Below are 14,456 nucleotides of genomic sequence, written 5' to 3'. Positions count from 1 at the left end.
CTCACCTCAGCCTCCCAAAGGCGCGGGATTACAGGCTGAGCCACCAAGCCCGGCTAAAGGTGAGTTTTTAAGAGGCATTTGAGCCGGGTGCAGTGGCTCACGCTTGTAATCCCAGCACTTTGGGAGGTGGAGGCGAGAGGATTGCCTGAGCCCAGGGGTTCAAGATCACCTGGGCAACTTGACAAGACCTGGTCTCTACAATGAACAAACAAACAAAAAAAATGAGCTGGGCATGGTGGCGTCTATAGTTCCAGCTACTTGAAAGGCTGAGGTGGAGGGATCGCCTGAGACCAGCAGGTCAAGGCTGCAGTGGCCATGACCGTGCTGCTGCACTCCAGTCTGGGCAACAGAATGAGGCTCCACCTAAAAAAAAAAGTGGGGAGGGTTGGGAGGAATTTGAAGAAAGGCTAAAAGGTTTTCAGTAGGTCATAAAGACATTTTGGGTGAGGGGGCCAAGTTTTAATATGTGAAGGTGAGTATGAAATAAACTAGGTATGAATCTGTTGGGTAATCACTGGCCGCCAAGTGAAAGACTATCTCACAATTACCCTATTAGAGACAGTCCAGTCATAGGACGTGACCTGCATCAATTCCTAAACCAAACAAGATAACTGTCCCCAGAGCAAGCCAGTGGACCACAGAAAGTGATGCCTCCCACATCTAGTCCTGCAACCACCCAGAGCACACTGAGGGGCTTAGCTATTCATTAATTTAACAAATGTTTAATAAGCTCTTGCTACAGGAAGGGCCCGAGTGTTGGAATTACCACAGCGAATGAGACAGCTAAGCTTCCTTTCCTTAGGGTGTTTACATATGGGACATTAAACAGACAGAAAACAGAGGGACTGCTCGGAAAGTGACCCACGTGGGAGACTTGCGTCCGTCCCCGCACATGCAGAGCCCTCCACCCGCTGGCCCCGGCCCCTTCCTGACCTCATAGTGGCTGACTTGGTCTCCACAGTTCACACCAAGCCATAGAGAAGCGTGTTTAACTCCCCAAATAGGCTGTGTTGTCTCTTGCCTCTGTTTTTTGCACCTGCAGTTTCCTCAGCATAGAAACCTTTCTGGAAAACTCTTCTCTCCATCTTCTAAGTCTCAGTTCAAGTTAAGACGCCTTTGAAGCATTCCTGGCACCTCCAGGCAGGCCTCCCTTCAACCCCAGGGTGCTTTGTAGTGACCTCCACTGATTCCAACAACACCAAGACGACAAATGCCACGATGCCCTAACTCATGCCGGACGCTGTATGGACCAGCTGACACACAGTAAAAAAGTGTACAATCACATGGAACTTTTTGTTTGCATAACAGGTCTCTCTAGTAGGCCCCCAAGGTCTTCAGAGCCGAGTGTTTACTTTGCAGTGGAAATGCAAACCCCAGACTCTGGAGCCAGACTACAGTTCGGCATCTTAGCTCTGCCAACAGTGTGAGCCTGGGAAAACTTCCTGAACCTCCCAATGCCTCCATTTCTCCACCTGCAAAATGAGGATAAGCAGTGGTGCTTACCTCAGAGGGTTATTCTAAGGATTAAATGAGTTAACACACACAAAGGACTCGGACTGTGTCGCGCACATTGTACACACTCATTAGCGTTAGAAAAAACAAAAACTCAGGAACTTGCCCATTCACATCTACATTCACAGCAATTAGCACAAAGGCCTGGCTGTCAAACAAAGAGCTGATGAGCCAATGAGTGAGAAATAGGGCCTCTGAAACTTGACCTCCAGAGTCGTTCTTTCTTTCAGCGGAGGCATCTTACAACCGGTCGTTATTGCAGGCGAAGAAGCCGAGGCCACAGAGTGTCAGTCGCTCGTCTGTCTCAAGACTACAGAGCAACAGGCATCCCTGAACTCTCTCCTGTAGAATGGGGGCCTGCAAGTTTTTCTGTGAAGAGCCAGAGAGAAAATCCGTGGGCCTTGTGGGCCTGCGGGTCCCCGTCACAACTCTACTCTGCCACCGTATTTACGTCCTAGACTCTCTGCGGACACTCGCTGTGGCTGCCTGCCTTCCAGGAAAACTTGATTGACAGCAACAGGCAGCAGGTCAGTCCCACCTGTGGGCTGAAGTTGCCACCTCTGGCTTTAGAACAACAGCCACGACCAGCGAGGACTGGCTCTGCTTCAGTGAAGTCGGCTGCTGTTGTGCCTGCCTCACAAGCAAGGAACGCGTGGGGTGGAGAACTGAAGTCACTTGCCCACAGACAGGCGGCAGCTGTTGGCGGCCCTGAGATCTCAGGTGAGGCCTCCGCTTCCCGTCACCTTGCTTGTGAGCTGGTTGCTGCCTCTACACGCAGACAACTGTTCATGCTCAAATCCAGTTTGTCCAACTACAAACATTTTGGAAGTCATGCATTTAACAAGATCTTTTAGCTGGATATGGTAGTTCACGCCTGTAATCCCAGTGCTTTGGGAGGCCAAGGCAGGAGAATCACTTAAGCCCAGGAGTTAAGTGAGAGCAGTCCAGACAACATAGAGAGACCCCCATCTCTACAAAATTTAAAAATGAAAAACTTGGCCCAGCTCGGCGGCTCATGCATGTAGTCCCAGTTACTTGGAAGCTGAAGTTGGAAGATCCCTTGAACCCAGGAAGTCAAGGCTTCAGTGAGCTATGATCACGCCACTGCATTCCAACCTGGGCCATAGAGCAAGACCCTGTCGCTATCCACCCCTCAAAAGATCTTACAGTTGGCAGAGTTTTCTTTTCAGCATCTTGTACGCTGATAAAATATCAATGCTTGGCTTTGCATAGAGAAAAAGACAAGTCAGCTAAAAAGGGGTTGGCGCTACTGGGACCTTGCTCATTTGGCATCCAGATGTCATAGGGCAGCTGTCCCACATTGTCTCGGCACCTAAGGGTGGCAGCGGACACAGCCATACATGATGTGGCTGGGAGATATAGCTCTTACCACTCCAGCTGCTAGATATCTGCTAAGAGAGGTACCTAATGCCTTCAGCCACAAAATTAAGATTTTAAGAGTTTCACACAGGCTCAAACTAAAATGATAAAGTATCCTGGGGATAAGATGAAAAGTTCTGCCATTGTGTACTCGAAATTGAAACCCCTGTAACACGCAGGACAGGGAGAATACAATTCCAGGGATTTTCATGGCTGTGGTTGCTGCAGTGAGGTGACAGAATGCCAGGGTCCATTGACAGAAGCGTGGTGTTGAGAGATGAGAGAACGGACCCTCTTTACCTCCTCGGTCAGCCCACACCTGAGGCCCTAGCAGGTTAGACAGTCTTTGAACAAAGGCCAGGAAGACGGTCAGGTTGTTGAAAGGCTCAAGAAATAAGAAACCACACATGAAACACACTCATGCAAGGTGGTGATCACTGTAAACTCTGGAGCCTGATCCTGGGGTTCAAGTCCCAGCACTTCCAGCGTCCCGCTCTGTGGCCCTGAGCAAACTGCTGAGTTTGCTCCCAGGTTCGTTTATTCACCCACCTCATAGGACTGTTGTTAAGAATTAGGTGAATATAAGTAAATATAAGTAAAAAACTACAGGAAGCACAGCATCGTCAACACCTATGTGTTGGCTCCCATAATTAGGAATTATTTAACCTAGAAAGGACAAAATTCACAAGACCCAAATAACTGAGGGCTCTAGCTAAACTCACTTTGTGTATCTCTGCAGAGTAGGGTTGAGAGTTGGGTTCAACGTAAGAAAAGCTTGAGAGGCAGTGATCCCCTACTGCTAGTGACACCCAAACAGAACCTGGATGAACTGTCTCACAGCCATACTGCAGAAAAGAATTCTACTTTGGGGAAGAGTAGTCTGCTCCTAAAATCCCTTCTGTGTGGTGAGTCAAGATGCCTAATCCAAAGACTCCAATATAAGAGGTTAATTCACAGTTGTACCGCCATGAAAAATCACGTTGTACGTTTCTTATTACGGGCTTATTAGTTACCTGTTAGTGGTGTGAAATGGGGCAGTTTGTTAAGCTATCTGGGTCTTAGAATCCTCATCTGTAAAAGGAAAAAGGCAAGGTCTTCCTTAGACAGGCAGTACAATGTAGTGGGTTTAATATATGAGCTCTGGAGTCAAATGATCTGGGTTTGAATCCCAAATATTGCACTTTCAAGCTGGGCTTCTTTGAGCAAGGTAAATACCCTCTGTTTCCTCACCTGATAATAACTGTACCTATCTCAAAGGATTGCTATAAAGTTTAAATAATTTTTAAATGTATACAAAGCCCCATTATGTTGTTGCTATTATTGTTGTTATGAGATTGCAATGAGAAAATGCATCGCAAGAATACCAATTGGTTTTCTAACCCTAAGAACTGGCAAAATCATAAACAACTGAAAGTATCATTTTTTATTCATTTCTGCACATAAATTAAGCCCCTTCTATGCATTATGTGGACTAGATGTTGCAAGATAGACAATCAATTGGATATATGAGTTATTGCTTTGAGGATTTTATAATCATGCCAGGGAGAGAAGAAATACAAACCTAAAACCTGTGAATTGCTGTAGAATATAATTCAGTATACACAAAAAATAGTCTAAAGTTTATTTATCCAATATTAGTAAGTATCAAGAGGACCTGAATTAATGATATCTACAGACTTGATTCATCAACAATTTGGTGGTAGCGTCCTCCCCATCACAAATAATCATAATTTATCTTTCCTAGGAAGATACAGTAACAATTTTAACAAATACCTCAACATCTGAAGACAGGAAGTAAGTAGCAGCAGAAAGGATGTCTGAACATTGCTGATAGTTTTATGGTGTTAAACTTGAACATTTAGATGAAGTGCTCAGGTTCCTAGAAAAAGATAAACTTACCAAAACTGACCAAAGAAAATAGAAAGCATGGTTAGTCCTGTAACACTTAAGGGAATGGAAACACTGGTTGAAATTTTTCTTATAAAAAAAACACCAGAACCAGAGTTTACCAGTGAATTCTACCAAATTAAAAACAAACACCAGTTTATTCAATTTTTGGTCAGACTACTTCAGACAACAGACAAAGAAAGAGCCTCCCCTAATTATTCTGTGAAGCTAGCACAACTTTAATAACAAAACAAGGGAAAATTTCAAAGAGAAAAGTTGTCAACCCATTTTATTCTTATTTATAGATGCAAAGACACTAAACACAACATCAGCAAACCAAGTCCAACAATATATATATATGGAAGACAGTAAAACTACTGCATGATCAAGTCTGGATTATGTGACTAATCCAAGATTGTCTAAATAGTAGAAAATGTATGATTGTCATTCAGTGTATTAACAGATAAAAGGAAAAAAATGTATGACTACTCAAATGAGGAAAATTAATTTTATATTTTATTAACTCTAGTAGGCAGTTACATTAAGAAAAAAAAAGCCCTTAGTAAACCAGAAAAAAGGTAACTTCTTTAACTTGATAAAGAGTATCCACTAGAAAACCAAACCGACATCAAACATTCTGAATGGGGGAAAAGCTATAAGCATCTTCTTGAAAATCAGGACCCAGATAACAATATCGCTCTGTATAATAATGCACTGGAAGTTCTAGGCAATGCTAAAAGACAAAAAGATGCAATTTAAAGTATAAGTATGGAAACGTTTTTAAAAAGTAAACAAATGAATATATGAATGAATATGTGAGAGAGTGGAGGAAGGAAAGAGGGTGTAGAACAAAGCACCCAGAACTTGTTATATCTGAATTTCCATCATGTCTGGGGTCCTAATTTTCTGACTGGTTGTTAGCAAAGCATGCCACTCTCTAATGTTCTTAAACCTCCTTATGCATAAAATTAGGACTTGAAACTACTTTGGTTAATTAGGAAGACAGTGATGCCATCAAAAGGGACAGAAAATATGGGAAGAAGTACCGGCTTAGGAGACGAGAGTGAACTATTTCGGTTTGGAGATGTGACATTTAAGCTGTGTTCAGAACATCCATGGAGAGACAGAAGTCGACAGACAGTAGAATTATGTCTGAAGCTTTGGGAAGTCATCTGAGCTTTATCTCAGTCCTAGTGGAAGAAGATGTAAGACAACAGCTATATTGACTACACATACTGAGTGTTCATTAAACTTCCAGGGTTTTACACAGATTTAAATTCTCACAAAAGCCTTGTGAGATAGGCACATTATCCCTCACAGTTTACAGGTGAAGACACAGAAGTCAAATAGCTTACCTAAGACCCCCCAGCCTCAAAGTTGTGGTGTTCCACTCAAGGCTGATTCCAAAGTCCTGCTCTCCTGCTCTGCTGCGCTAATCTACCTTTTGGAATCAGATCTGATTCATCGTCTTTTCTCCCCTGAAGAGCTAAGGGATCTTGGGCACGTTGTTACTGCTTCCTAAGTCTGAGATTTCTTCTCATGAAAAAGGAGAAAACAGTACTAATAGCATGGAGTTGTTATGTAGATTAAACCAGATAATGTAGTAAAGCATCTGGTATTTTTTTTTTAAAAAAGGATGTACCATGAATGGTAGTTCTTTATCCTTCCTCCCCAAGGCAACCTCCCAGAAGCAGACACAGAACAAGGACAGAGGCGCTGACAGGCACGTAGCACACTAGAGCCATTTTAGGGGTTCCAACATCAGTGGTATTTTCTTACGTTCCAAGTTATCCATCCTCCCACCACCATCCTCCCACCTTCTTTGCAGACAGACCAGGCCGACCGAAAGGGCAAAAGGTAAAGATCAAAGCTCAAAGGGAAATCGATGTTGAACCGAACAGATGACTTAAACCCTTCCTCCTACTCTAAAGCACTATGTTCCCTGATCTAATCTTAGAGCAGGGAAGATGGGGGTGGAGGCCGTGTGTATTGTGAAGGGAAAGCTCAAATGGGACAACAGGAAGCTTGCTGGGCGATTAACTCATTAGTGCAGGCTGAATACAAGATGACAGGCTCTGTGTCAGATCAGTTTGGTATATGCTCCTCAGTGCTCCACCAATGGCCACGGAAAACATCTCCTGACCCCCCAAGCCTCAGTATCTGCAACTGCAAAATGGGGCTATCAACATGGCACTCACATATTTGTCATTAAGCTAGGCAATACTTGCTATGGTTAGAATGTGTCCCCTCCAAAATGTAAGTCAAAATTTCATCCCCATTCGTGGTAGTATTAAGAGGTGGGGCCTTTTGAGAAGTGATTAAGTTATAAGGATCCTGCCCTCATGAATGGATTGGTGACTAACAAAAGGGCCGGAGAGAACTAGCTTACGTCCTTTTTGCCTTTCCTCCTTCTGTCACGTGAGGACACAGGACTCATCCCCTCTGGAGGACGCAGCAACCAGGTACCCGCTTGGCGGCAGGGATTCTGCCCTCACCAGACACTGAACCTGCCGCTGTCCTGGTCTTGGACTTCCAAGCCTGCATCACTGTGAGAAACATATTTCTGTTCTTTGTAAACCACCCAGTCTCCAGCATTTTGCTACAGCAACACAAATGAATCAAGACAATAGTGAACACTAAATCACATAGTATCTGGCACACATTCAGAAATGTGCTAAAAGGCAAGTGTGCCTAGCTACCGATGTGAATCTCAAAATAATCACCAGACGTATTTTCTATGATAGCCTATTTATCCGTACTTAGAGAAGAATCCAAACCAAAAATCTTGTTTGGCTAGTGCAAGAACAATCTGTTGCCTGCAGCAGAACGCTGAAACCCAGGTGTTCATCGGCAGAGAACACAACTGGAGTTTTAATAAGCAGCCTGGAGTTTTAAAACTGGAGTTTTAATAAGCAGGGGCAAGCAGCCTGAAAAACATCTCAGATTATCCTTGTGATTCATCTTGGTGCTCATGGACAAGCAAGTGCTAACCTGGTGACATGTGAAACTGATTCAAGGTATGAAACCTCACGTTTTCTACAAGCTGAAAGAGAACTCGAAGGATTTCGATGTAAATAACACCTTCAAATAGTGCGTAATTTTTTAAAAATCATTTAAAAATCTTTATGCATTCTAAATGGTATTGCCCTAAGGCAAAGTACGCCCAACAGCCCAAAGTCCCACAGCTCCCTCAGACCGAAGCCTGTTTGCTAAGTGAGAGATCTGGCTGTGAGGTACCGATGAACACTCTTTTGGTCCACTGTCTTGGGCCTGCAGGCTTCTTTCTCTCTGTGCAAAGGTGCCATAGGAACAGCAGCTGCTCGCAGACCAGTCGGGGATCTTGCAACAAAGTGTTCACAGTGTTTCTGCATGGAAATACATAGGTGCTTTACTTTCTAAAGAGTCCAAACTCTGCACCCCTTCTTCTCTTCTGCCCAATGAACGACCCTCCAAGTCATGCAGGATTTGTGATCCGAGCAGGCTCAGCGACCCTGGCATCTGATGTTTACAGTCTAATGCGCCATCAATAATAACAGAGACAGAACCAAAACAAACCCCAAACTCTGCCCTTTGAAAAGGTTTATCTTGTTTGTCATAGGTCCAAAAAAATTGTTACTTTTTTCACTTTCTAAATCCTTAGGCAACACCCAAGTCTGTTTCAAGTAGAATCTTCAGCTTTAAGAAAGTCGGCCACAGGCCAGAAGGCCCATGACAACATGAAAGGTCCCAGGTCCACCAGGGGAAGGAGGCCAGTTGGAAGCTGAAGCATCACCTGCATGCAGCCTACCTGTGTGGTTTACCCTCATTTGTGCCCCCACATCTCCATGATAAAATAAAAATTTAAAAAAGAAGAAAGCCAAAGAAAAGAAAGTCTGTCACATTATCTTACATAATATTCTAATTACTTCCAAGAATTTATTCTTTCCAGATCTGCAATCATTTACAAACATTAAGACATACTTCAATGAATCACACTGAGAATTCACAGAATTGCAGGCTTAGGAGTGGATTACACTTGCAATGAATTTTCTACCAGAACTTAGAAACAAACGACATTATTTGTACAGTGAATGTGGCACATACAATCCTAAAGTTTTCAATAATTCCTGCTGCCAAACACAGAAGTCAGGGAGTGAAACACTAGAACAACCCAATCTTAGCTTTTTGTGTATTTCTTTTACATAATAACTAACTATGTAGCCACTTGCAAAAGTATAGTAGAGACAAAGATTTCACATTGTCAGCCACTGCAGTGACATGGTAAATGTGTTACTGCCACAGGGGCACTTATTCCTCTTTTAACCAAAACCACGAGGAATAATCATAGCAAACATCCACTGACAATTTACAGACACCTATGAACTGAACACGAATGATCACATTTGTGCCTCACTATAATTCATTTTACCTATGAAAAAGCTGAATCTCAGGCTTCCTCGCCCGCCATCACTTGCACAGTAAGGTGCACAGTAGTATTTGAACTGGGGGCTTTATCATCCAGCCTAGCGCCAACCAATGCACATGCAGAAACTCACCAGGAAGAAAAGCATTTGTAAAGGCACAGTGGACTCATAGAAACGCCGGCATTGGCAGAATTGTTTTAGAGTGGAAAGCCTGGGCTTGGGGCTAGAATTACCTGGGCTAAGGTGCAGTTCTCTCTTTGTGCAGGAGGAGGGACAACCCACTTCATCTTTCTAAAGTTCAGCCTTCTCGTCTCTATACACCCAACAGAAATAACATTTTTAAAAATGCAGGCATAATTTTCAGAGTGACATGTTCAGGTCTTCAGTGTATCTTCCAGTTAGCTTGGATGAATGCATATCAAGACCAGAACATTTCCATCAGCCTAGACATTTCCCTCGTGCTCCTACTCAGTCACACTCCACCTTGCAGAAAAGCAGCCACTGACCCTATTCTGATCTGATTTGCTTACCCTAGATCTTCCTATCGATGGAATCATACAATATGTACGTTTTTGTGTACGTCTGGCTTCTTCACTCAGCGTGAGAGTTTTGAGAGTCACTGTGGTGCAGTGTGCCACAACAGTTAATTTTCATTCATAACAACGTGATATAAGCATTAAAAACGATAATGCACGTTATTACCTGCAAAGGGCGCTATAAAACATAGCTATGATTATTACTCAAAAGAGGAAGCCCCGGAATAAGGACTGTTGGGGCCAAGAGGAGGGAGAGCTACACGTGTCCTGGGCTAGAGTGTGTTTGGAGAAAGGGGCTCCCTGCCAGTGTCTCCCATATCACACTCTTTACATGCTAATGTCATCACATGCTATCAACACATATATTTGGCTTTCTTGGTCAAACTGGGTTGAATCCGGTCTACCAGACCAGAAATTAATTTTTTGCTCTGCAGAGATACCAAGAGGACATTCCGTGTACCGAAACATTCTATTTTGCCCACCACAGAGATGGTGCTCCTCCCATGTCAGATTACATTTGAGAGGCCAGTGTGTGAAAAGCCATCCATAACACTGTCATGGAACCAAAGCTCACATTATCAGTTCTGGCCAGCTGTGTAATTCAATTTTGCTAGGAGAATTTGAGCCTGGCCCTTGCCAGGAGGATGCCAATGTTGCATTCACAGAAGGTGATTTGGCCACAATAAATAAACCCACACTCCAGAAGGAAACTGAATCACTGGGTTATGTATTTTAAGTCCTTTCTTTCGGATGGAGACATTCCTCATTAAAAGCATAGTCTTCAAATCTAGATAGAGACAAGTACCAATCCCAAAGATTACTCCTAAGAACGACTCTTACAGGGTGAGATGCAAATATTAATTCCAAACCCTCGGGGAAAACCTTCAGAAAGCCTCTGTTAATTGAACTAACCGATGAACTTTGTAAATGGTCTCTTGCCCAAGAGGCAAGAGATTTCGATGAGATTCAAGAAACTTGAGCATTGGATAAAAATAAAATGTACACTCCACTTAAAAGCAAGCAAGACATCCTTCATTAACAGTTAGGATATACCTGACCCTGAATTGTACCCCACATCTTTAAAATAAAAACTTAAAAAAACCAGGCTAATGAACCAAATTTTCTTCTTCTCCTACAAGGATATTGTGAACCTAAAGAGACCAAACAAACACATGTTTGACTTTTGCGCATTTAGACTAAATTTGTTTTGAAGAAGTGAGTGGGTTAAGGTCAAGACTGAGTGACACTGAAAGCACCTTATTAAAGGAAATGGACTATGCATGTAGAGGAAAATGAAAAGAAGGAAAAGTTACAAGATAAAGGTCAGATTTTTTTTTTCTTTTTTTTGGTAATAATTTCCAAGTTGAGTATTGAAAGAGAATTCCGCTGTGATGGGGATTTATGTCTTTTGGATGCATGGGATTTCTCCAGTTTGTGCTGTTGTGTAGCTCATCTCTTCACAAAAAACCCAAGACTGCTGACAGATCAAGAGGTTTAACATCTCAGATCCTTTCAGCATTCAGCAAATGCAATAAATTTCAGAGGTGGCTTGTGCTGAACGTTAAGAACAGATGCTGTTTGTGCAGAAAGCAGGATGGAAACTTACACTTATAGGCTTGCTAGAACTTTGAGGAGACTTTCTTCTATACCTTGCTCTAAATGTGACTTGAAACCTTACACCATGGTATTTTAATAAAGCTTCATATCTTGATGTTTCCTTTAAGGGTATCATCCTTGCCCAAGTTGCCTTCTTAAGGGAAGAAGCTCAGGTCTTTTTCATGCTGGCTGTTTTAGGACTGAGCCCATTGCTGGCACTCAATAAATATTTGATGAATAAATGCACGAATAAACACAGGAACAAATTTTTCTACTACAAGCCGGTCTGCCACAGACTGCCTAAGGACGAAGCATATATTCTTTGCAGGATGCCATCATTATTCTTATCGTGATTATTGACAATATTCACTTGAAATATGCTTCAAAGCGTTTCCACACATTAGAAACCTTAAACGTTTATCCCTATTTAAACTATTCATATAATAGAATGTTATTTTCCACACGTGGTCTCACAGAGCCAAGTTGACTCCTTAGCCAACATCCTAGGCAAAATATTCTGTTTTTGTGAAGGTCAGTACTTGTAGTTTATTACTTATTCCAGCAGCTGACTTCACAAATACACATCCTCCCTCACTTGGGGGGAATGCTGGAGGTTAAGATGTAGGCTGCTATTTTTGGACAGCGGATGTTCTGGATTTTGATAGATAACAAGAACTTTTAGCCATCAGAAATGCCCACAGCTACAAGCTGTGAGTTCTGTCTCACTGCAGGTTTTCCACGGAGGCTGAAGTCCACTGGGTGGCATCTTGTAGAGGAATTAAGCATGATGTTGACATTCAGTTTACATGCCCTTGACCTTCCCTTCAATCCCAAATTCCCAAACCTCACAATACCGTGTGGGAAGCAAAAGGCTTTTCCAGCCCTATCAAGTGGTGTGGGGACTGCTGAACAAGTCACACAAGGGCATGAGGCCAGCTGAACCAGAGCCTGCGCCTCTCTGGGTAGGAATCTCCTTACTGATCTCCCCTCTGCAGTGTCCAGCACTCTCTGCAGAAGTGCCCAGGTTCCCAGAAGGGACCCTTCAGTTCATGGTGCCAGGTCCCCGAGTCTCTCCTTTTTCCCCTAAGAAAAGTGGGTCAGATTTCCCGTGCAAACCAATCACAGGCCATAGGAGGAGGCCCAGGAAGCACAGAGGATGCTAGCAAAATATATACACACTTAAAGAAAGGAAAAAACTGTACTAAAATTATCATACTCAATACGATGAATACAAGTCACGCTGGACTTCTGCAGTTACGAGAGGAGCTCAGAGTGGTTACCCTCAGCACCTAGACACTTCTGATGATGGCGAACATCTCTTAAAGTGTGTATACTTTTTTTGGCACCCCGGGATACTGGTTAGAATATTCTGATTCTGACCTGTAAGCCACTAAGGACCTCACTAATAGATGCAGTTCACTGTTCCTTGCAGCGCTGCCTGGATGACAGGAAGCATCACCTGCTCTCCCAGAGCTAGGAGGCAGCCCAGTGAACCCCCTTGCATGGGCCAGCTCTGTCTTGACGGTTCTCCACTGCACACATTGGGAGCTGGCACACAGAGCTCTTGCAGGGAGTGGCCCAAGCCGAAGAAATGCTTGCGTGACTCCAGTGGCCCAGGGAGCTGACAAAACTCACGCTCATCAGTGGCTTCTTTGGTCTCAATTTGCTACAACTACTCTTAGCTTTCGGCTCCACCCGTGATGAGCCTTCGAAGCACGGGGTTGCCTTTCCTCACCTCGGGGAAGTTTCCAGCCTTGCAGCCGAGGCTGGGCTGAGGTCTACACCGCTGGCGTGCATCGTTGGACTGACTCCTCTCCCGCACAGGTGCAGATGACCAAGAGTGGTATGCGGGGTGGAAGAGAGCCGGGGCCAAGCGAAGTTCTGCTCTGCTGCTCCAGATGCAGAAACAAGCCATGGTCAGAAGCTGGTTACTCCCACGTGTTTGAAGAGAGGGTCTGCAGGGCACTTTCAGAGAAAACAAAAACCACATGGGAAGCGACGCCCTCTCTTCTCCATGGCTCAAAGAAGAGAGCACTTCTCTAGTGCCAAGGTCAAGCTTCTGTTGGAAGAACAAAGTCCCTCAAGGTGTCCGTCCATCAGCTCCCAGCAGTCCTGCCCTGAACCAGGTAGAAGGGCCTCGGCCCCGCTCTCAGAGCATTCAGTTCTGGACTTTCTCTGGCCATGCCCTTCCTCACTGGAGGGAGCCCCTCAGGCCACGGGGACGTGAGTTGGACCCTGGCACTGCCTGCCTAATGGTCCCTCGCTTGGGCCCAGGGCCTGTGAGCCTCTCTCCTCTGAGTCTGTGCTCCTGAGGGCCGCTTTGCCCCGCGTGCCAGCCTCCAGGCACAAGGACAGCAAAGGGACATGTGTTCTCGGGGGCAGGGCGTAGATAGAGCTTGTGTGGGCCGAGATGTGCACACACGAGAGCAGGACGCGTGCTGCAGCTGTGGAGCCAGGCACAGAGAGAGGGGCCGGCTTCAGGCCCCAGCACTCTCCCTGGCCTCTCCCCAGCTCCCTCCGTCAGGCTCTGGTGAGGGAGGCAGCCAAATACATTGCCTTTGGCGTCTATCAGTGTGTGGCCCTGCATGCACACTCCTCCCGAGCTCTGAAGATATTAGGGATGGGCCTGTGGCGACCACACGTCTCGCCTACAAACTGCTTCGGGGGGGGGCGATAAAAAAGAAGGACCAAGAGTGGTGTGGGGGTAGGAGGTGAGGCTGTGAGGCTGGGTAAGAAGTGCGGGTGCGGGGCCAGGGGGCGGTGAAGGTGTGGGCTGGGTAGGGGGTGCTCTGGAGCAACTAGAGCCAACTAAGAAGAGGAGTCAAGACCACCAGGAAGAAATCAAAATACAGCACCCCTTCCCCCATGGCTCCCTACAGACTCTAAATGTTATAAGTGCTAAGGTAGGAGTGTCAATTATATTCAAGGACTGCCCGGCCTTGACCTTGTGATTCCAGAACAACTTAGATACTGTGACTAGGAAACTGCAACGAAGGTCATCGATCAGAACTTGCTTCAAATCCTGTCTCTCACGTCTCAGAACCAGACGGCAGGGCAAAAGGCAGGTTGTGCAACAGCAGACAACGGAACCGAGAAGTGCCTGGTGAGACTGGTGATCACAGTTTTCCATAGCCAGGTTCCA

General features: G+C 44.8%; 1 protein-coding gene across 1 annotated transcript in view; it reads right to left on the bottom strand.

Moving 5' to 3' along the window:
- Nucleotides 1-13,229, bottom strand: part of LOC103260223 (beta-1-syntrophin-like) — a 139,896-nt gene extending 126,667 nt beyond the window's left edge. The window contains exons 1-5 of the mRNA XM_021712238.1: nt 13,050-13,229; nt 8,017-8,144; nt 2,784-2,845; nt 2,051-2,142; nt 1,757-1,881 (exon numbers count right to left, since the gene is read on the bottom strand). Of these exons, the coding sequence (XP_021567913.1) occupies nt 1,757-1,881; nt 2,051-2,142; nt 2,784-2,845; nt 8,017-8,144; nt 13,050-13,229 (587 nt within the window). The remainder of the gene's footprint in view (nt 1-1,756; nt 1,882-2,050; nt 2,143-2,783; nt 2,846-8,016; nt 8,145-13,049) is intronic.
- Nucleotides 13,230-14,456: the final 1,227 nt, after the last annotated feature.

The sequence above is a fragment of the Carlito syrichta genome, unplaced genomic scaffold (assembly GCF_000164805.1).
Source record: "Carlito syrichta isolate Samal-C Ts95f unplaced genomic scaffold, Tarsius_syrichta-2.0.1 Scaffold303144, whole genome shotgun sequence".
Lineage (NCBI taxonomy): Eukaryota > Metazoa > Chordata > Mammalia > Primates > Tarsiidae > Carlito > Carlito syrichta.
Note: the sequence above shows the minus strand (reverse complement) of the source record. Positions and strands in the feature narration are given on the sequence as shown.